Source organism: Mauremys reevesii, linkage group 4 (assembly GCF_016161935.1).
Source record: "Mauremys reevesii isolate NIE-2019 linkage group 4, ASM1616193v1, whole genome shotgun sequence".
Classification (NCBI taxonomy): Eukaryota; Metazoa; Chordata; order Testudines; family Geoemydidae; genus Mauremys; species Mauremys reevesii.
The window spans coordinates 114991414-115015771 of NC_052626.1; the positions used below are offsets into that span (position 1 = coordinate 114991414).

Genomic DNA, 24358 nt, shown 5'->3' on the forward strand with positions numbered 1-24358 from the left:
CTGGAGAATGCTCCCCTCTAGGCTTGACACTTCTGGCAGGTGTTTTGAAGTGGCCCAGACCTCAAGCTGTGTCTGCAGCCGAGACCATGGAACCCCTTTCTGCCCTGGCTTAATGTGCTGTTCCTCCACTCCATGCCAGTGACTGATGGCTGCTTGGTGGCCATAGTGAAATCAACTGGTGGTCTCAATGTACACAAAATATTCTCAACATTTACTCCTTTTTAGTGGTCGTAGAGTGAGGCTGAGAACTGAATGAGCTTGGGGACTGGACCACCTTGCCCTTGTGAGCGATGGTCCCTCCAAGTAAGCACACTGGCGGGGGGGGGAAGAAGCTGGCACTGTCTCTCCTTCTGATGTGCCTGCTCCGTAGTGCATCTTTTGCCAGCATGCAATTGAAAATGCCTGTTCCTGTTTGCCAAACTAAAAAAAAAAAGCAATGACTCCTACTTACCAACTGTTCCTCTGTGGGAAATGCCTCTCATTTGAGAGCTGATTTTTCCCTATCCCACAGAGACCTGATGTTCTTCTGCTAGTTACTGTAACAGGCTCTACCCTCAAAAAAAGCAGAATAAGACCCATGGAAAATAAACCATTTTCTTTCCCCTCCCCCTTGAAGTCTTTTGAGCCCCCTGTGTTATTAACCTGTGCTCAGGAGTTTTAAAGGTGGGCACCCTAGATGGGAACTGTGAGGTGGCAAAGCGTGTACCAAAGGGAAGACCATCATCCAACCTGCCAATATGCCAGGGCCTGATCTAAAGTTCATTGAAGATGGAAAGTCACTTTCAATAGAAAGTCTCTCACTGACTTCACTGGGCTTTGGATCAGGCCTAAGTGAAATTAATGAATGACACCAGGCAAAAGATGGTGCCAGGAACCTGCCTTATGTGGGTTTTCACCCATCATTTTTTTGTGTGTAAATTTCAGTCTCATGAGTTAGCTTTTCTGTGGTAATTAATTTGCAGTAATAACAAGGGAGACTAGCAGCAGGATTATGTGGGATGAGAATAAATTTGGTTCCAACTCAGAGAAATCTGAGAGATATAAAGAGAAATAAACTGCTTGTAGAAATAAGAGAAGAATCCCATATTTTGAAATTAAGAGCACAGTCAAGACGAAAGTCGCATATTAGTTTTACTTTTCCTGTGTTGCTAGTAGCATCTTAGATAATTGGAACTGAAAGAGATTTGAAAATCTAATTTTCTTTTTCACCATTTATGCTGTTTGCTTGGAGTTGTGCAGTGAAACTAGACTGGTCTGTTTTACTTTTGTTTACAGCCAGCGTAATTTTTCTGCTTCTCCTGGTTGCGAACACAATGCTTTTGTGTGTGGATTCAATAACCAACAGAGGAATGATTAAATTACGAACAAAATAGTGAATTTTCTTTCACTGAATTTTTAGTTATCCAAACATTCCTGGTCCCTTTAACAACAACAAAAACCCTTTGGTTTTCCTGTAAGTAGACTGCTCCTTTAAATGCTATCCAGTGCAGAAGTGTTTTGATAATAAGCTATCTGGAAAAATAATACACATTCCCTCTGAAGCATGCCCAAGATAACAAAGCAAGGATGATCAGGAAAATGCATGTAACCTATCATTTTTGAAAGAAATCCAAGTTTCAAGTGTTAGTCCCCAGGGTGTTAAACAGCTTGCCTCGCTCGCTAGAAATGTTATTCTCATTGTCAGCCTGATTCACGCCAGCTACCAAGAACATCTTTTATTTGTACTTGTGTATTCACTCTTTTGCAAATGCCCAATGTGTAGCTGACATCTGAATGATCCTCTTGTTGTTTCCACAGAGCCTTTAAAATTCTATAATGAATCACTGGATGTCTCCCAGAGGGAGGCTGTTTCCTTCTCGCTGGCACAGAAAGAACTTGCCATCATCCATGGACCACCAGGCACTGGCAAAACCACTACCGTGGTCGAGCTAATACTTCAAGCTGTGCAGCAAGGCCTGAAAGTGAGTGAGAGATGCCAGAGTCGCTAGGGATATGCTTATTTTGCTAACTAATCAGACACATTGAGCTGTGGAATTCTTTATTGCTGCCCATCCCTGCTGCATTCCACTGCAGCTTCCATGTTGACTCGCATACCAGTGGCATTAGTCGGGGGAGTTGATATTAAAAAGAAAAAAGTGTGTGTGTGTGTCTCCACCCGTGCAGGGGTGCTAGAACAATTTTTATAGTGGGGGTGCTGAGAGCCATTGAACCAAACTGTAAACCTTGTATATAATGGAAACCACTTCAAGCCAGGAGGTGTGGCAGCCTCCCTAGTTCCAGCACCTATGCTCCAGTGCCTTTGAGTGACGTGTCTGATGCATTGGGCAGCACCTGACACGTTTTACCCCATGTACCAGGTCCACTTGGAAGCAGTGGCTCAAGTTACCTGGACACTACGATGATGGGCACTCTAGCAGTGACTGGATTTGTATTCTTTATCTTGCAATTGTACCCAGAGTTCCCAGCTAAGACTGGGGCCCCATTGTGCTTGGTGCTGTACGTGCACGTAGTCTAAGAAAGTCTCTGCCCCAGTGACTGCAGTCAGCGTGGTTTATTCTTGCCCAGCCATATGAAGTAGGGAAGTGTTATTTTTCTCGTTCTGCACATGGAGACGTGAGGTACAGTGCGATTAAGAGACTTCCCCAACGTCACACAGGAAATCGGTGGCAGAGGTGGGAATTGACCCCACATCTTTTGATTTCCAGTTCAGTGTCTAACCACAGGACCACCCTTCCCCTCCAGCTGGTGAAATGTCACATTTGTGGGCTGTGTGAAATGGGAGCGGCTTTCCATATTTGCTCACTAAATGTTCACTGCTGTAAGTTTTATAAAACATTCTAGTTCTGAATCCTTATGAAAAGGTGTTTTTTGGCAACAATACACATCTGTTAGGGGCCAGGAAGCCAGCTGTCATCCTACTATGGGGTTCTCTTGAGAATGTTAAGTCACTTGCATGGCACCCAGGGAGGGGGGAAAGGGGGAGCAGCATATTGAGCAGGCACTAATTGTCTTCAGAGAGCCCAGGCTTTGACACCTGAGAGAAAAGGGCCCTATCTGCTTGAGCCAACCAGTCCATGATTCTAATGCTAGTGCTGTAGCTATAGCATGTGCATTTACATGTTGTCATTTGCATTGTTTGAGCATACAGGGTGTCTGTACTTTGGTGTCGACAAAGCCCTTGATTCCAGAGATTTCCCCCAATTCTAGCCATTGGCTGAAACCAGGATAAGTTCTTCTTCTGGTGCAAGTAGCAGCTTCATCTGCCTATACTGTCGGTTGCAATTATACAGCTATGTGGATGGCTGGAACTGGGGCAAATCCCAAGTGTACACAGGGCCTAAATGAAGTCTGAAGACATGGACTGTAGGTAATTGGTTAAAATCTTGCATTGTTTTGTGTTGTGTACATGCGTATTTCCAGCAGTAGTTTGAAGCTACAGAGATTTAAACCGTTGCCTTTCCTCTTAGCGGCATTCAGAAAATCACCTCTTCCCTCCTCTGTGCACTGGTGAGACTATCGCTACTTTAAATGCTCTTAATCAGAGGCTTTGCAATCCTCAGCAGTTCAGTGTTTGCAGTTAATTAGCACTTTGTTTTGTCTCCAAGGTCCTGTGTTGTGCTCCCTCAAACATTGCGGTGGATAATCTGGTGGAAAGACTGGCTGGCTACAAGGAGAAGATACTGCGTCTTGGTCACCCTGCTCGTCTGCTGGAGACCATCCAGCATCATTCCCTGGATGCGGTCTTGGCACGGGGCGATAATGCCCAGATAGTGGCAGATATCAGGAAGGATATTGACCAGGCATTCGTATGTGTCCCATTCCACTGTCAACAGACTTACTCTCTAGATCATATTTATATTGCAGACAATGTTCTGGGTTGATGTGAATATGCACCAAAATGTCACTCTTACAGCGCTGTTATGACTTCTTTCTACTTTCAATGCATTCACTATGGGCAGCTATAACCTATAATATAGCATCAGACCCCTCATTTTGTTGACATCAAATGTAGGAAACAAATCCAAAATTTATTATAAATAAATTGTAGTGCAGGAATCTTAAAATGATACTTTGAAGAATCATAGAATCATAGGACTGGAAGGGATCTCAAGAGTTCATATAGTCCAGTCCCCTGCACTCCTGAAAGGACTAAGTATTCTAGACCATCCCTGGCAGATGTTTGTCTAACCTGCTCTTAAAAATCTTCAAAGATGGAGATTCCACAGCCTCCCTTGGCAAGTTATTCCAGTGTGTATCCACCCTGACAGATTTTCCTAATATCCAACCTAAACTGCCCTTGCTGCAGTTTAAGCCATTGCTTCTTGTGCTATCCTCAGGTGTTAAGGAGAACGATATTTCTCCCTCCCCCTTGTAACAACCTTTTATGTACTTGAAAATTATCATCATGTCCCCTCTCAGTCTTCTCTTCTCCAGACTAAACAAACCCACTTTTTTCAATCTTCCCTCATAGGTCATGTTTTCTAGACCTTTAATCATTTTTGTTGCTCTTCTCTGGACCTTCTCCAATTTGTCCACATTTTTTCTGAAATGTGGCACCCAGAACTGGAGACAATACTCCAGCTGAGGTCTAATCAGCGCAGAGTATAGCGGAAGAATTTCTTCTTGTGTCTTGCTTCCAGCATTCCTGCTAATACATCCCAGAATGCTGTTTGCTTTTTTTGAAACAGTTTTACTCTGTTGACTCATGTTTAGCTTGTGATCAACTATGATTCCCAGATCCCTTTCTGAAGTACTCCTCCCTAGGCAGTCATTTCCCATTTTGTATGTGTGCAACTGATTGTTGCTTCCGAATTGGAGTACTTGGCATTTGTCGTTATTGAATTTCGTCCTCTGTACTTCAGACCATTTCTCCAGTTTGTCCAAATCATTGTGAATTTTAATCCTATCCTCCAAAGCACTTGCAACCCTTCCCAGATTGATGTCATCTGCAAATTTGTAAGTGTAGTCTGTATGCCATTTTCTAAATCATTGATGATGATATTGAAGAGAACTGGACCCAGAACTGACCCCACTTGATATGCCCTTCCAGCTTGACTGTGGACCACTAATAACTACTCTCTGGGAACGTTTTTCCAACTAGTTATGCAGTCACTTTTTAGTAGTTCCTTCTAGATTGTATTTCCCTAGATTGTTTGTTTGAGAAGGTCATGTGAGATAGTATCAAAAACCTTATTAAAGTCAAGATATACCACATCTACTGCTTCCCCCCCATCCACAAGGCTTGTTACCCCATCAAAGAAAGCTATTAGGTTGTTTTGACACGATTTGTTCTTAACACATCCGTGCTGACTGTTACTTATCACCTTATTATCTTCTAGAAGTTTGCAAATTGATTGCTTAATTATTTGCTCCATTATCTTTCCCAGTACTGAGATTAAGTTGACTGGTCTGTAATTCCCTGGGTTGTCCTTATTTCTCTTTTTATAGATGGGCACTATATTTGTTCTTTTCCAGTCCTCTGGAATCTCTCCTATCTTCCATGACTTTTTGAAGATAGTTGCTAATGGCTCAGATATCTCCTCAGTCAGCTCCTTGAGTATTCTAGGATATATTTCATCAGGTCCTGGTGACTTGAAGACATCTAACTTGTCTAAGTAATTTTTAACATGTTCTTTCTGTATTTGAGCCTCTGATCCTACCTCATTTTCACTGACATTCACTATGTTTGATGTCCAATCGCTACTAACCTTTCTGGTGAAAACTGAACCAAAAAACGTTATTTAACACTTCTGCCATTGCCACATTTTCTGCTATTGTTCCCCCCCCCCCACCCCCCATTGAGTAATGGGCTCACCCTGTCCTTCGTTTTCCTCTTGCTTCTAATCCTGCATTTCAGCTGTAAGTATAGTACGTCCATAAAAGTGAGACCTGGGATGACTTTGGATTTATGCTGAGGGTCATTCAAGTGGAATGTATAGGATTCAGAGAGGCTGGAGGTTTCCCTTTGCTCAGCAGCTGCAGATCATTCTGAGGCAGTGAAGGGTTAAAAGTAATGCACTGTGGAAAACTCTTTGTGTAATCTGTTTACTACAGATCTAAAAGAAAAAATCTTTAGCTGCCCTTTCCATAGCGCTGTTCCTTATGACTGCTGTGCTTTGTATGCCAAAAGAACACTTAGTATTAATGAATCCATTTCCACCTTTCAAACACTGAGACCCTGACATGAGCTGTTTTCACAGTGTTCCTTAGATTTCTCGTGCGAGAATATATTCATGATTAGAGCCTGATTTCTTCCCTCCTGTGGGAATAAGGAGACAGTGGGGTTCAGGGGACAGGGCAGTGGTCTGAGAGCCCGGGGTTCTATCCTTGACTGTGCTGTGTGATGTTGGGAATGTCATTTCCCCTGTCCTGAGTGTGTTTCCACATTTGGAAAGTGGGGCTAAGGACACCCATTCCTCAAAGAGGTGTGAGATCTAAGCTCTGTGGAAGAGAGAAATATTCTTATTACTTCTTGGTGAGCAGGAAGCCTTTCAGGATTTCCCCACTTTTGCCCGATTCCCACTCAGTGGCACAGTGTCCTCCTTCTTCCTGGCCATGGAGGGCTGGTTGAGGCTCCAGTTATGGCTCATCGACACAGATCAGCATACTGACCACAGGGGACCTGTGCAGCATACTTCCCTAGTCTCAACATGCCACTTCTAAGCCCTGTGAGCCCAAGGAGTGAGTGAATGGGATTCTCATATGGCAGCATATTGTAATGGTATCCAATCATGGACTAAGCCCATGTGGGTATTGAGTGTCCTTGTGTTGATGAGATCTTTGTCCCGCTAACAAGTGAAACACACAAAAGCAAGCTCCTCATAAAATGGCTAGCAAACCCTCCCTTCTGCAAATTGTCAGCGATTGTGGTAGTCTCCTGGCACGTCACCACTGCGGTCTGTTTAGTTGCACATTATGCACTTTTAAAAGCTACCGCCTGCTCTCAGAACTGAGTTATTTCATGCCATTTTATCATTTGGGTACTTCCGAAAAGAGAGAAGACATAATTAACAGTCTGAATAGTTCAGAGGGCTGGTAATGGACTATTTAGTTGTTCACATCTAGGTCGGCGGTTCAGATACAATTCAAGACTAGAACTCATGGCCAATTGCTTCCATTCCGTTTATATTTGTGAAGTGCCAGCAGTGCGTTTAGTGCTGGTTAGCGTGTCCTCTGCGAAAGGGCTAGGTGGGTTCAGCACAGTTCCTATTGGACATGTGTCCACATCGGCACAGTCATTAGCCTTGTTGACAGAATCAGCAGAAAGGCCATGATTGAGTGGAGGTGGAGAAGACTGAATACCTGCGTTAGAACCTGATTCAGAGTCAGTGAGAGCTGCTCCATTGACTGGAGTGGGCCTTTATGGCTAGAGCTGGTCCATCCGGGTGATGATTGAGACACATTGGCAGGGCACGGCAGAGAAGAGTGTGCTGTATTGCCTGTGATCTGTGGCTAGCCACTGCAGCCTCCCAGACAGTCGGTCTGGCACCTTTCTCCAGTACGACCTTTTACACTGAAAAGGCAGAGACACAGTCACATCATTAAATAACTTCAGAATGATCGTTCTGGTTGCCCTGATACATCCTCCCATTATGATTTTAATGTAATTATTTTTAACTTAATTTAGAATGCGGCACTTTTAATCGGCATAAAATATTCAGATTAATGTTTCCCCCCAACGATGACATGGCACAGGATGACTTTACAATATCAATAACACACTGTGCTGGAAGATATTCCCTTCTCACACAGCGAAACACTTGAGGTATCCTCATATCCCAGCACAACATAAATCGTGTCATGTCTGCTTAAATCTGTTATCTAGTTCCCCCATGACTAATCAGTCCTTCCCTTCCTCTTTGTTCTCTGCATTCCCTAAGCTCATGGCTCCTTTTAACATCTCCAGTAGCAGCTAAAATGTGCAGCCGTGAAGTGAAAGCATCCAAGGCCATTTTTTATACCACTGCTTTCCTTCCTCCCCCTCCCCAATAAAATGCTGACTTTTGCCAGCAAGGCTGGAAGGTTTTGCTCCAAAGCAGAAGACTCTTCAGACTTTCTTTGCAAGGCTGGAGACAAGGCAACACATTTTTACTATATAGATGGTGCAGATTGACTGTGGCTCCTGGATCCATAATCATTCATCTGCAGCCATTGCTACGGCAGCAGCTTACTTAAGTTTTTCAATTGAGGCTATTCATCATCTTGTATTTCTGTTGCTGTCTTTGAGCATATTTGCAGTAGAAGCAGCTGAGCGCTAGAAAGGAACCTCACTTGGTAGGCAGGTCTCCTGGCAGCTTTTTCTTTCAGGATCCTGCAGGTTGACATTGGGGCAGGAAAGGACTTTGTTCCATGGATAGATGGATAAGTGTCCACAACCAGGGATCTGTCCTGTAAAATGAATGGGTTTCCAGTAGCTACAGTGCTTCCCTTAGCATCTGCTTTAACAGACACTTAGGTTGTTTTCACATCCGTAAGCTGTAGGTTTTCATTATGTTTTAAGTCATTTCATACCTTTCCAATTTGCAGGTAATTTTTCCCCTCAGCTTTGCTTCCTTGGAGGTATGTGGAGGAAATGGGAAATGTTGCCTGACAAGCCCTTTGACTCTCCTGATTCCCTATAGCAGAATGAAAACTAGGGGGGAAATGGGTACTAGGGTTTCCCTTTCTGCTTCCTCTTGTGAGAATGGATGTGGCTGATGAACTGTGTTCCAAAATGGCTGCCGTAGGGAGGCCCTTAAAGGGATGTATGCAGTGCTTTATTTGTAATGAAAGAGGTGCCGGGGCTCAAGCAGTTTTTTTTACTTTCATAACTGACGTGGCAAGCCCAGAGTGCTGGGGCTACAAACTGCTACAGGGGCTGGGGCTCAGCCCTGGCAATTAAGCACTGGGCATATGCTTAATGCTCAAAATGCAGAATTAGCAAGAATATTTTTTTAAGGCCCACTGATTGGATCCCCTGGCAATGAAACCATCCATACTTTAATTTCCCCAGAGTTTCTCTCCCTGAAGAACGATGTTCCAGATTTACGTTCTCCTTCCCCCGCCCCCTCCCCAGATTGAGTCATCGTGCCAAGAGCAGCATGATATTGGGCAGTGTTCAAATTGCTCTACTTTGGAGCTGACTTGGAAGCTGAGGTAGATGCCTTGTCCCTCCCCAGATGTCACAGCTGGTTTGTCTTGGCCTCTTGAGAGGAAATCTGAAGGGAAGATACTAAGAGTGGCCAAATAGGGATGTTTGTTGAAAATACAGGATACCATATTGAGGCTGCGTCGGTAATATTCCAGATGCTTTCTTGCCTCCTTCCCATCCCCCGTCCCCCACAGTCTTTTCACCTCAGCCTCACTCCACCTGCCCTTCTTATCCTTTTACTTCCACCCCTAACTCTTTTCTCCCTTGTCTTGTGCCCTTCAACCTTTGTCTCTCCATTTAGCTAATCCCCTTCTAATAAAACCCCCATCCCTCCAAAAAACCTCATGGAATTAATATGCCATTTGCAAATCATGACTCTGTTGGTATGTTCTGTCCCTTTGTCTGCCTTGTCTCTTTAGACTGCAAGCTCGTCGGGATGGGACTGTCTGTACCTCCATTTGTACCATGCCTGGCACAATGGGGCCCTGATCTCTTGGCAATAAATAACTTTTTGAAGGAGACACATAGCTGCACTGATTTTATGTGCAGGAGATGAAGACAGAGATAATAGCAAAGAGCAGCAAACTGAACTCTATTACTGTATGCTGTGTACTCCAAAGGGTTCCTCGGGGCCCTTCTACCACACTTACTCCATTGCCTTGGCCCCATCACACTGCAGCTGGCTCCCCTGACTGCTTTCTGTGCTCAGATCCAATCTGCTCTTCACCTCCTAATGGCAGCGGCAGATTTCAGGATACAGTTACTCCACTTATACCTTTTACTAACAGTTTTAGTCATACAGGATCCTTCTGCAGAGCAAGCTGTAAACATCGATCTACCGATGCCATATATTTTCCCATTTCCCCTCTGCTTCCTGCTGTTCTGCAAGAGACATAATTGGTATCTGTCTGTCTTAGCCATCTATGGCACCAGTCAGCAAAGTATCTATAGTCAAAGCCAAGTTTGCTTTTCACCCACTCCCTTCCACAGCAAACAACTTACTGCAGCAGTTTGAGTGAACGGAGTTTTTGTAGCCTTTCCAGCTCTCTAATAAGTTTTGACCACCAGGGAGATAAAACCATTCCAAAGTTGTTTTCCATTTGGGAGCACATCATTGCTTGGTGTCCTTCCAAGATGAATTGCAGTGGCAGGTGGCTTTGCCAGTGCACCACAACCACCAAAGATCAACCATGGATCTTACAGGCACTTCTGGTTTGTTTTTTAAATAGGTGCAACTAAAAAAACTCCCTCTCTGTTAAAAATCTATATTCTAAATCATTTATAAAAGTGTAAATGCTATTGTTAAAAAATGTAAAGCTGCTGCTTAGGCTAGACGAGTGCAAACAATTCATTTAGCCTTACTGTGTGACGGATACATTGGAACTTTCCAATCTGTCCTGAGTAAGGAGGAAAATGATAGCTACAGCGTCCCGTGAGTAGAGCAGAGAACAGAGTGTTACTCTGATGGTCTCTCAGTTCCTCCCCTGCCGCCTCCTTGTGCTGGGAAAGGAGTAATGGTTGCAGAAATGAGTAACCAAGATTGGAGCAGATGAAGATTAGGCTGTGGATCATGTCTTAAGGTTCTAGAGTCTGTCCTGCAACATGATAACCATGGGAATAAGGGTTTGAAGGTTGGAGTCATAAGCCTATAGAGCAGTCTTTTTTTTTTTTTTTAATGAAGTGCTGTTGAATGAAATTCAGTAAATTGTGCTTATACCAGAGATTCTGCTGCTTTCATTCTTAAATGGGCTACTACAAATTTCCTCTGGTAGTCCATTGGACTATAGGCTGTCTTTTTCATCCGGTTTTGATTTCCATTCTGCAGATAAAAACCAAAAAGACCCAGGACAACGGGGAGAGAAGCCATTTCCGAAATGAGATTAAGGCACTGAGAAAGGAGCTGAAGGAGCGAGAAGAAACTGCTATGACTGAAATCCTTACCCGGGCTAATGTTGTTCTTGCAACAAATACAGGTTAGACATACTGTTTCTTCTTTTGCCTTTAGAAATGTTAGGTCAAATTAGGTTGTTCAACACAGCTTCATAGCTTCATTAGAGGCTCCAAGTAGCTCAAAGTGATTCTTCCAGATAGTCTGTAATAGTAAAAGCAGTACACAAAATACTTCTGTCTAGTCACCTACTTTGCTGTTAGAATTACTGAGGGCATATCTACACTGTAGTCCGAGGTGTGATTGTGTGTAGACATGCCCAAACTAGCTTTAATACAACCAGTGCAAGTACTAATAGCAGTGAAGCCACGGCAGCATGGACTTCAGCATGGGCTAGCCACCTGAGTAAGTATCCAAGGCCCCGTGTGGGCTTGTACAAACCCATGCTGAAGCCCATGCCTCTCTGACTTCACTGCTGTTGGTATTTGTACTAGCTAGAGCAGCGATACTTAGACTGAGGCTCCAGAAGCCACAAGTGGCTCTTTAATGTGTCTCCTGCAGCTCTTTGTAGCACCTGATATTAAAACACCGTGTGATTTAATTATTAACCAGTCAGGATGCTTTTACTATGTTATTTACCAATATTTGGCCAGTCGTCGTCGTGAAAATAATATGTATATGTAAAAATAGTAAATGAAACAATGAATTCACACTACTCTGGCTCTTTTGGGTAATGCTGATTGCAGTGTTCCCTCTAATTTTTTAAGTCCATGTGCAGAATGAATTTTCCTATGTGCACCAGTATGGAGGTGATGTGTGGCAGGGGTGGGGCCGACGGCTTCAGAGTGTGGGAGGGGGCTCAGGGCTGGGGCAGAGGGTTGAGATGTGGGGGGGATGAGGGCTCCTGCTGGGGATGAGGGGTTTGGGGTGCAGGCTGCCCTGGGGCTGTGGCAGGGAGAGAGGACTCCCCCAGCCCTCTCTCGCCACAGCAGCTTGGGGCCAGGTCAGAGGTGCCTCACCGCAGCAGCTCTGGCTGGGGAGCTGCCGGGGTGGTGCCTGCGGATGGGACAGCGTACAGAGCCGCCTGGCTGCGCCTTTGTGTAGGAGCCTGGAGAAGGGACATGCTTCTGCTTCTGGGAGCCGCTTGAGGTAAGCGCTGCTCGAAGCCTGCACCCCTGAGCCTCTCCCCATATCCCAACTCCCTACCCCAGTCCTGATCCCCATCCCGCTGTCCAACCCCCTAAATCCCAGCCTGGACCACCCCCTGCACCCCAAACCCCTCACCCCCTCCCGCATCCCAATCCCAATTTTGTGAGCATTTATGGCCCACCATACAGTTTCCATACCCAGATGTGGTCCTTGGGCCAAAAAGTTTGCCCATCCCTGACTTAGATAGCCAAACTATATGTAATTTAATATCACTCAGTGTGGTGGGACCGTATGGTCTGTAATGCCCATGTGTACCCGGGATGGATAGGAGTCTTAGAACTCCTTTTCTCTGCCTTTTCAATTTTAATGTGTTTCATTGGTTCTCAGCCTTTTCCCCTATGGAGACCCTCCTCCCTTCTGTCCATTACCTGCTTACCGCTGAGCAATATAAGAACGACAGGGTGGTTGTGATTCCCTAACACCTGTTGGGATTGTGACCCGGAGGTTGAGAATCCTGATCTAATTTCTTGGTATTATCTTCCTTTGTGTTCTATTTAATGTTCATAAAACAGACTAGCACTGAACAAACACACACACACACACGACTATATTTATTATTTAGCATGTAAGCTCTTTGGGGCAAGGACTGTCCTTTACTACCTGTTTGTATAGGGCCTAGCACAATAGAGGCCTGATCTCATTTGGGGTCTCAGTGCTACAGCAGTACATAGAATAAATAATAATGTTTGCCCATTGTGATCACAGTTTTATGTAACAAAACAGTTAACGCTGCCATGTAACATTTGCAGATGTTTCATGACCTGGTTGCAAACATAAATACCTCCATCTTTTAAAAAAAAAAAAAAAAAAAAAAAAGTTTATAAACCACAACAACAAAAACCCTGTGAAGTGGCCTAACTCACCAACTGCTTGCAAAATGTATTGTTTATATAGTGTTGTAAGCGTACAAGGCACTTTACAGAGCTATAAACAACAAAGGACCCTGCTCTGAGAGGCTTACCATGGACTGGAATGAGCTTGGTAACAGTGGTAGGTCAGAGGCAGAAACAGAAAGAGACAGCATTGAAAAATCAGTATTGAAAGCAGAGCTGAGCAAGTAGTGGTGCAGGGCTGGGAAGATTCACATATAATTATTTTGTTAAATCCAAATCTGTTTTCACTTCTATTTGTGACCCTTTTGTGTTCACTTTCCACAAACATTCCAACGTCAGTACTCTTAATACACCTGAATAGTGAATTTTTTACTTGAATGATCACCAAAAATGACTTTCAGACTGCTTTTGCTTGTAAAATTTGCACTTCACATGGTGGTTAAACAGCCAACGCAGTATGAACTATGAATTCTATTTTCAGTGAGTAAAACTTGTTGTTGGAAATTTTACACTGTCCTAGTCAGGTCTGTAGGTCACATGTTTCTGATTCCTGATGGGATGTTTTAGGTAATTGACCCACACAGTGAGAAATTTGAATGGAATTGTGGTGGGTTGGGTCACAGAAACCCCCTTGGGACTGCCACCCGATGTGCTGGGACTGCCTTGGAGCCCATTTTCCCTGGGAGCTTGGGACTTCAGTGCCCTGCCTGGTTGTGCCAGACACGCTAGCCTGCTACAAACACAGACCAGGTTTGAACCACGTCCCCAAAAGCTGCAGGCCTAACTGAAAACAGCTTAAGAAGCGTTCCTGTCTCCAACACCCAGATACTCAGTTCCCAATGGGATCCAAACCCCAAATAAATCTGTTTTACTCTGTATAAAGCTTATACAGGGTAAACTCACAAATTGTTCACCCTCTATAACACTGATAGAGAGAGATGCACAGCTGTTTGCTCCCCCAGGAATTAATTGCTTGCTCTGGATTAATTAATAAGTAAAAAGTGATTTTATTTAAATATAAAAAGTAGGATTTAAGTGGTTCCAAGTAATAACAGACAGAACAAAGTGAATTACCAAGCAAAAGAAAATAAAACACTCAAGTCTAAGCCTAACTAAATGCAGGTAAATCTCCCCCTCAGAGATGTTCCAATAGTCTGTAAAAGAAGCTTAGACTTCCTCCTAGTCTGGGTCCAGCAATCCCTCACACCCCTGTAGTTACTGTTCTTTGTTCCAGTTTCTTTCAGGCATCTCTTTGGGGTGGAGACGCTATCTCTTGAGCCAGCTGAAGACAAAATGGAGGGGTTTCCAGGGGCTTATATACAGGGGCGGCTCTACATATTCTGCCGCCCCAAGCAGTCATGCGCGGGAGGCGCCCCGGAGCCCCGGGAGCAGCGGACCTCCCGCGGGTTTGACTGGTGAGGGTCCGCTAGTCGCGCGGCTCGGCTGGACCTCCCGCAGCTGCGGGCGGTTCGCTGGTCCGGCGGCTGCGGTTGAGCTGCCGCAGTCATGCCTGCGGGAGGTCCAGCCGACCCGCGCGACCAGCGAACCGTCCGCAGTGACGCCTGCGGGAGGTCCACTGGAGCCGCGGGAGGAGCGCCCCCTCTGCAGTCATGCCTGCGGCAGGTCCGGTCGTCCCGGGGCTCCGGTGGACCTCCCGCAGGCCTGACTGCGGCAGGTCCGCCGGCCCAATCTGCCGCCCCTGCCGGCAAGTGCCGCCCCACACGCGTGCTTGTCGCGCTGGAGTCTGGAGCCGGCCCTGCTTATATAGTCTCTCTCATGGGTGGAAACCCCTCTCTCCACCATGTAGAATCACAGCTACAAGGTGGAGTTTTGGAATCACATGGGCAAGTCACATGTCCATGCATGACTCAGTTCTCTACAGGCCGATGCCATTGCCCACGTTAGCCCGAATGTTCCCAGGAAAGCTCAGATGTGGATTGGCCTCTATCAAGGTCCACTGTTAGCTGAGCACTCCCAATTACTCACCCCTTCACACCATGTTGACCAAATCTGGCTTGTGTGCTTCCTACAGCAAACACTTTAAATACAAGCATAGAGCTGATGCTTATAACTTGAGATATAAAAATGATACGTGCATACGAATAGAACGAATACATGCAGTAGAACATAACCTTTGCAAAGATATGTTACATATCTAGCATAAAACATATTCCAGTTATGTCATATTTACACTCATAAGCATATTTCTATAAAACATTATGGGGTGCAACATCACAGGAATATTCATTTGTACACAATATATGCAGTGTTTGTTTAATCACCCAATTAGGGAACAGAAACGATACCATATGGCTTAAGGAAGTAACCTAGGTACTGATCATGCCAACCATTTATGCATATGCTTATCTTTAAGCACATAAGCAGTTCCATTGACTTCATACTCAAGTGCTTTGTTGGATCAGGGCCCAAGCATCAAGAAATGCAACCTGCAATTATTTGATCAATAACTATTTGAAGAAAAGTGTGAATAATCTCAAATAACAAATATATTCAAGAGTTTCACAGAATGGCCATGGACAATTCACTAATAGGAAAACGCCCTATGAAATCCTTGAAATAAATTAACTCATGCACCCCTGCTGGCTTGCTAGCTAGTTTTGATGTCTAAATAACTTGGCTTTGTCAAAAGTCCTTTACAAAACAAATCAATACATTACATAAAAAAACCAAACCAACAACCCAATGCAGCCTTGATTTTACAAAGCTGGGATAGTCACAGCATTGGTAAAACTGGAGATTCAGATAATTATGGTTTCCCCAGTTATAGAAAGCCTGCTGGCTTACTCTGAACCATCCAGTTAGCCGGATTTATTCACACGAGCCAGATCTCTCTGCATCTCTCTGCTGCTAAGCTCAGCAGGAGGAGAGCTTAATTACTGCAACCCTGTGAGACATACGTGACCTTTAGTTAAGTGGAGATCTATAAATTTAGAGTGATGCTATATGGCTAGAATGATATAGCCCAGGGGTAGGCAACCTATGGCACGCGTGCCGAAGGCGGCACGTGAGCTGATTTTCAGTGGCACTCACACTGCCTGGGTCCTGGCCACAGGTCCGGGGGGCTCTGCATTTTAAATTAATTTTAAATGAAGTTTTTTGAGCATTTTAAAAACCTTATTTACTTTACATACAATAGTTTAGTTATATATTATAGACTTATAGAAAGAGACCTTCTAAAAACCTTAAAACGTATTACTGGCACGCAAAACCTTAAATTAGAGTGAATAAATGAAGACTTGGCACACCACTTCTGAAAGGTTGCCGACCCCTGGTATAGCCCCTCTCTACCTGCACAATTGTAAAGTCTTTCATTACATATATCTTTTTTTTGGAGGGGGCTTGCTGCGTGGCACACTCATAATTATGCAAATTATATATCCCATGTAACTATATTGGGTAAGTATATTCTGAAAAAGTTTTGCCTAATAAAAAGAAATCGCACTTAGGCTGACAAACTGTAGCTTGCGTCAGGTGCATCCAATCTGATCCAAAACTGTACAGACAGACTGTGGTTTATAAAAGAACTAAATCATCCCTAACCCGAGCTGCATTCCTCAGCCCTAGAATGGTACAAGATGTTTTTTAAACCAATCTTTCCCTTTATGACATTGCTCTGAATAATAAACATACAACAGGTTCCTACATTTTATCTCTCCTCCTCACCCCCTTTTCACCCACTTTCATGAATTATTTCACCAGCGTTTTCAGTGCCTCTCAAATATAGAGCTCTGAGCAATAGACATGTCAATTTAATTTAATATTTTATCTAGAGACCCTGATTTTTAAGGGTTGGGGCCCCATTGTGCTAGTCACTTTACACACTTAATGAAAAGACAGTCCCTGCCCCAAATAATTTTATCTGCTCTGTTACACCACAAATGTTCTAAGGAGTGTTTGTGCAGCGTTGTTGGTAGAATTGGTTTTCCTAACCATGCCACAATATATTCTTGAGATGACAGGTAGGTTAGACAAAGCCTGTTCAGTTTAAGGTCAGAAATTCTTTCCCATAGTACATTATTAAAGGCAAATCTCAAATCTATTTCCCTTCTAGCTTTGGTTGTTTGATGTAGAGGGCAGAAGGGAAGTGAGTGCTTTTGCTCTGCTTTGGTGAGATAGTGGAGCATATTGTTCTGTGGTTTTAATTATCTGCTTTTATTTTTGTTTTTAAGATGCTCAAGAGGGCATGGTTGTGAATGCCAAAGCAAAAACTGTAGTTGTTGTCAGATGCTGGCAAATAACAAGTCCCTTTATTTTTCCACGTGGACTGCAGATTTGAAATTGTGAATCTATGCAGAGAACCAGCATCTTTGTTACCTGCTTTTAACAGCAATTCATTTGTAAGGGATTTTTTTAATAGGCTTGTTTGTGCTCTTATTCTCTCCTACCAAGATGTGTTAACTCTCTTTTGATTTCTCCTTTGATTAGGTGCTTCCTCTGATGGTCCACTGAAGTTACTTCCTGAAAATCACTTTGATCTGGTAGTGATAGATGAATGTGCTCAGGCCCTAGAAGCAAGCTGCTGGATCCCTCTGCTGAAAGCCAGAAAGTGTATCCTGGCTGGTGATCACAAACAGCTGCCTCCCACAATCATATCTGACAAGTAAGCAGCATTTCACAGCTTTAGAATCTTCCATTAATTATTCAGGCAGACATTGATAAAGGTCCCAAAGATTCTTTGTGGGCAACACTTCATTAGAATGATCTGTTTGGTGTGTATATTACACTGGCTGAACATAATACACATTCATAGTTACATAACAGCAACTTTAACTATGGTCCCTTGTTAAAGATTAATGTGTATTAATGTGTATACATTGAGCAGGCTCTTTCGTTACATGTAATTTTATATGCTGGTGACCAAATAATGTAATACAGAGGCATTGCACCTTTTGTATTATCTTAGATGCACGTTTATGGAGCATCTTGTGGTGATGTGTGAATACTGTAGAACCAAGTAATAAAGGACTTGTAAGATGGTGGCAGGATCTGTGACCTTGCTTAAGAATTTAGTGGTCTTCTGTTGAATTAACCTCTTGGAAAGTGTTTGAACGATGCATTAAGCTGCTGAGTAAATTCTGTTGATTCATTGTGGCAGTTTGCTAATTCCACCAAGATGTAGGCATGACTCTCTGGTCAGAACTAGGGCCAGTGACATGGAGATCCTGCAGGAAACTAGAAAGAGCCAGGCTTGTAAGGAAAAGTTTGTGGGGATTATTGTTTGAGTTACCAGTAAATGCAAATCCCAGGAATCAGATAAATTTGACTTCATGTGGTATGTATAGACTTCATTTGGAGCCGGGTGGAACATATGCTCCGAGGACCCCATTTTAATGCATGTGGTACATGCAAAGGGGAAGAGTTATGGTTGCTTTGGCAGCTTTAACTTTGAATTTCCAGACATTTATGTGACAATAATGTGTCCATTCATTACACATACCTGGGGTTTAATATAATACATACAGGCGTTTGAGATCTTGGAAGCAAAAGAAAGAATGAAGAGCAAATCAGTCTGATACAGGAACTAGAAAGAGATAGCGGAAGGAAGAGGAGGATCTGTGTAGAGCGTCGTTACAAATTAGCTAACTGAAATGTGGAGTTGGCATAGCGAGCAATAGAGGAAGAACTGGTGGCCTTTTAGGGGAAAGAGAATCACCGACAGCAGCTAGATACATTTTAGTGGAAGATGTGATTAGGAGAATGAAAGGAACAGAAGATGGATGTGGCTTTCTTGGGTTTATAATGATGGCATGCCCCTGTATTCATGTGCATTAAGGCCCCAAGTATGCAAAACACTCCTGCATAAAGTTATGCACCTGCTTAAGTCTGTGTCTATTCAGAAAAGCACTCAAGTACATGCCTCACTGTTAGCATATGAATAGTCCCATTATGCTTAAAATTAAGCATCTGCTTAAGTGATTTGAGGGAATGGGGCCTTAATCAGCAGTTGAATGGGATTGATCTAACGCCATATATTGTCAATTGGAGTCTTTCAGTTGACTTCCATGGGTTTTGGATTAGGGTCAGGTAGTAATGAGAGAAATCATGGGAATACAATGTGAGATGAGTTGATGCTGTCCATAAGAACATAAGAACGGCCGTACCGGATCAGACCAAAGGTCCATCTAGCCCAGTATCTGTCTACCGACAGTGGCCAATGCCAGGTGTCCCAGAGGGAGTGAACCTAACAGGCAATGATCAAGTGATCTCTCTCCTGCCATCCATCTCCATCCTCTGACAAACAGAGGCTAGGGACACCATTCCTTACCCATCCTAGCTAATAGCCATTTATGGACTTAGCCACCATGAATTTATCCATTCCCTTTTAAACATTGTTATAGTCCTAGCCTTCACAACCTCCTCAGGTAAGGAGTTCCACAGGTTGACTGTGTGCTGCGTGAAGAAGAACTTCCTTTTATTTGTTTTAAACCTGCTGCCTATTAATTTCATTTGGTGACCCCTAGTTCTTGTATTATGGGAATAAGTAAATAACTTTTCCTTATCCACTTTCTCAACATCACTCATGATTTTATATACCTCTATCGTATCCCCCCTTAGTCTTCTCTTTTCCAAGCTGAAGAGTCCCAGCCTCTTTAATCTTTCCTCATATGGGACCCTCTCCAAACCCGTAATCATTTTAGTTGCCCTTTTCTGAACCTTTTCTAGTGCTAGAATATCTTTTTTGAGGTGAGGAGACCACATCTGTACACAGTATTCGAGATGTGGGCGTACCATGGATTTATATAAGGGCAATAATATACTCTCAGTCTTATTCTCTATCCCCTTTTTAATGATTCCTAACATCCTGTTTGCTTTTTTGACCGCCTCTGCACACTGCGTGGACATCTTCAGAGAACTATCCATGATGACTCCAAGATCTTTTTCCTGACTCGTAGCTAAATTAACCCCCATCATATTGTATGTATAGTTGGGGTTATTTTTTCCAATGTGCATTACTTTACATTTATCCACATTAAATTTCATTTGCCATTTTGTTGCCCAATCACTTAGTTTTGTGAGATCTTTTTGAAGTTCTTCACAATCTGCTTTGGTCTTAACTATCTTGAGTAGTTTAGTATCATCTGCAAACTTTGCCACCTCACTGTTTACCCCTTTCTCCAGATCATTTATGAATAAATTGAATAGGATTGGTCCTAGGACTGACCCTTGGGGAACACCACTAGTTACCCCTCTCCATTCTGAGAATTAACCATTAATTCCTACCCTTTGTTCCCTGTCTTTTAACCAGTTCTCAATCCATGAAAGGACCTTCCCTTTTATCCCATGACAGCTTAATTTACGTAAGAGCCTTTGGTGAGGGACCTTGTCAAAGGCTTTCTGGAAATCTAAGTACACTATGTCCACCGGATCCCCCTTGTCCACATGTTTGTTGACCCCTTCAAAGAACTCTAATAGATTAGTAAGACACGATTTCCCTTTACAGAAATCATGTTGACTATTGCTCAACAGTTTGTTTTTCTATGTGTCTGACAATTTTATTCTTAACTATTGTTTCGACTAATTTGCCGGTACCGACGTTAGACTTACCGGTCTGTAATTGCCGGGATCACCTCTAGAGCCCTTTTAAAATATTGGCGTTACATTAGCTAACTTCCAGTCATTGGGTACTGAAGCCGATTTAAAGGACAGGTTACAAACCTTAGTTAATAGTTCCGCAACTTCACATTTGAGTTCTTTCAGAACTCTTGGGTGAATGCCATCTGGTCCCGGTGATTTGTTAATGTTGAGTTTATCAATTAATTCCAAAACCTCCTCTAGTGACACTTCAATCTGTGACAGTTCCTCAGATTTGTCCCCCATCCTACTCCATCAGAGAATCAAACTTTTTCTTTCCACTGTCTGTAATGGATACTTGCCTGCATCTTTCCATCAATCAAAGTTTAGGTTCCAAAGGATTTAATTTATTGCTTGGCTTTTTTAGTTGGGTTGAATATTTGTTATAAATTACTGCTGGTTTATTAAAAATTAGGTCTAATTTGTGGAACTCTTCCCTGAGAGCCATAAATCACAAGCAGCAGTTGGTTTTTTAATATCCTTTCCCAATATTGATTTCCTGCATAATGCTTCCTAGACTGTGTATTGTAATATTGTTATGTTTGCTGATCTTAACATGTGAATCTTAATTTGGTTTTATGCAAGCGATAGATATGGATCTTTTCACTATATATTACTGGCAAGATGCATGAATGGCCTACCATATACAGAAATGTGCTCAGTGGAGCTAATTTTATATCCAGAAATACGTACACTTTTAACGTTAATTATTTATATTAGAGTAGCATCTAGAGAACCCATCTAAAATCAGGACCCCGGTACTAGGTTCTGTACATATACCTAGACAATCTCTGACTCATAGAGCTTACACTCTAAAGCAGGGGTGGGCAAACTTTTTGGCCTGAGGGCCACATCGGGGCTCCAAAACTGTATGGAGGGCCGGGTAGGGAAGGCTGTGCCTCCCCAAACAGCCTGGCCCCTGCCCCCTATCGGCCCCCTCCCACTTCCTGTCCCCTGACTGCCCCCCTCAGAACTCCTGACCCATCCAACCCCGCAGCTCCTTGTCCCCTGACCACCCCCTCCCGGAACCCCCTGCCCCTAACTGCCCGCCGGGACCCCACTCCAGGGCTGCCCAGAGGGTGGGGGCAAGTGGGGCAATTTGCCCCGGGCCCCACAGGGGCCCCACGAGCGCTGGCCCAGCAGCGGTCCGGGTCTTCGGCGACGGGGGCCTTTCAGTCACTCTGGGTCTTTGGCGGCATTTCGGCGGCGGGGGGCTCTTCAGTGCTGCTGAAGATGCAGAGCGACTGAAGGGCCCCCCACCGCCGAAATACTGCCGAAGACCCGGACTGCTGCCGGGTGAGTACAAGCGCCACAGCTCCCCTGCTTTGCCCCAGGCCCCCTGAATCCTCTGGGTGGTCCTGCCCCACTCTCTTTCCAACCCCCCCTGCTCTCTGTCCCCTGACTGCCCCCCAGGACCCTCTGTCCCCTATCCAGCCCTCCCCCACTCCCTGTCCCTTTACCATGCTGCTCAGAGCACCAGGACTGGCAGCCGCACCGCCCAGCCGAAGCCAGCCACACCACCGCACAGTCTAGAGCACCGGGGCAGGCCGACGGCTCTCACAGTGTACTGCCCAGCAGGAGCCCACAGCCCCACCGCCCAGAGCACTGGTGGCACGGCGAGCTGAGGCTGCGGGACGGGGGGCAGCAGGGGAGGGGCCAGGGGCTAGCCTCCCCGGCCGGGAGCTCAAGGGCCAGGCAGGACAGTCCTGTGGGCCATAGTTTTCCCACCTCTGCTCTAAATAGACAAAAAAGATTAGAGGGTGGGAGAGAGGAATTATTACCCCTATTTTACAGATGGGGAACCGAGAGATTAACGACCAGGTTTTTCAAAAGTATTTAGGTACTTAAGAATGGAGTCAGGTGCTTAGTGGGGTTTACTAAAGCACCAAGCTGGTTAGGCGCCTAACTCCCTCAGCCATCAATTTATGCGATAGCAAATTTGTATTTCGATTTATAATGAATTAAATGATAAACAATGGTGGTTTTTTTTTCAGTGCCACTACCTGGTAGGGGATGTTTGAATTTTACGAAACTACTGTAGGTAAAGAACAAAAGATTGAAAATGAAGGCTTCCAGGGACTCATGCTTAAATTAAGTTAGGCAAACATTTATGTACATGTTTATCACTGTATTTTTATTAAAATCTTATTAGTGGCATAAATCTTTGTCCCTTCAAAACAACAATGTTAACAAAGCAAAGTTATTTAGACTTTTGATACATTTAACAAAGATATTGTGAATGTCTTGATACAAACAGGCCAACGTTTTCAAGAATAGGAACCTAACGTTTGGTTTCTCAGTTCATATTTCGGCACCGAAGGTTGGATTTTCAAAAGCAGCTAGGAGTACAAGTCCCACTGATTTCAAATCCCAAAACCTGAAGGAGGGGCATAGCTTGGTTGAAGCATTTCAGCTATTGTGACTTGTGAAACTTTTAGTGTATTGGAAAGAGGAGTTGGTTACAAATATACTTCAGGCTCTTTGCTTATCAATTGTGCGTAGGTGGTATTCTCACAGTCAGGAAGTTAATGAGGACCTGGATTTGTCTAGTACTGATGAGCATTTTCAGTGTGAAACTTCTTAGCAGAAAAAAAAAATCCCTTTGTAAAATTCGAAATTCTGCTAACAGTTGGGAAACAAAGAAGCAAGTACAAAAAAAACCCCAAACACTTCAGAAATTTAAGACTATAAAAAGGTATGAAAATAGAGAACTAACAACATATAAATAAAAAGTTTGATTTAAATGAAAAATTAATTTAATTTTTGAAAATAATCATAATGTAAATAAAAGATTGATTTTTATTTTTTTTATAAATCATGATTTTTATTGACCCTGGCAAAGAGTTTACATAGCCTACCTCTCCATACTGCTGATTAGAGCATCTGGCTTTGTGTGATGGATTTAGACACTCTCATTAATTCATGCGTTCTTTTTCCTTATTAAATTCTGTCACTGTGGTTCCACGCTTATTTATTTAAAATATTAATGCAGTAGTAGGCCTACTAAGAGGAAGCAATGCCAGTTATCATGCACACAGCCACAATTATAAAATTACAATACATACAGCACGTGCTTTAAGAACGATTACATTGCAGGGGAGATCCGCAGCTGGTGTAAATTGCCATGGCTTCCAGCGAGTTATGACAGTTTACACCTGCTGAGCAACTATCCCTGTAATTTAAAAAAAATGTCTTGAGTCATTGCACCTTTTAAAAAACATGAAAGGACTAGGCACTTGCTGCGCCACAACCTGAGTAAGGGAGCTAATTTCATAACATGGCAGCCAAAAGAAGCAAAATACATATCTATAACCTGACTTAACTTTCAGAATAGTGAAAACCTCCTATTATATACGTCCAAAGGATAGAACAACTCAAGGCAAGCTGCTAAGAGATCATTTTAAATAAGGTTAAAGCAACACATCATCTTGGAGCAATAGGTTCTGATTTGAACGTAAATCTTGAGAGGCTGTTATGCAGCACATCCAAATCTCAGACAAATGCTAGCAGATCTCCCAGCACTAGCCTGGTAATCGGCTATTGGCAAAAGGAGATAGTGAGTAACTGGGAAGCCTGGCTGGAACCTCTGAATTCTAGTCTCAGCTTTTGCTGTTGTCTTGCTTTGTGAGCTTGTTGGCCAAGTCTTTTCATGCCTCTGTGCCTCAGTTTCCCCATCTGTAAAATGAGGATAAGGATGCATAAGTA

At 43.6% G+C, this 24358-nt stretch overlaps 1 protein-coding gene across 2 annotated transcripts in view; it reads left to right on the top strand.

The window, feature by feature from the left end:
• Positions 1-24358, top strand: part of IGHMBP2 (immunoglobulin mu DNA binding protein 2) — a 90978-nt gene that overhangs the window by 24267 nt on the left and 42353 nt on the right. For both annotated transcript variants that reach the window (XM_039535652.1, XM_039535653.1), the window contains exons 5-8: positions 1798-1961; positions 3606-3806; positions 10956-11103; positions 17507-17681. In XM_039535652.1, the coding sequence (XP_039391586.1) occupies positions 1798-1961; positions 3606-3806; positions 10956-11103; positions 17507-17681 (688 nt within the window). The remainder of the gene's footprint in view (positions 1-1797; positions 1962-3605; positions 3807-10955; positions 11104-17506; positions 17682-24358) is intronic.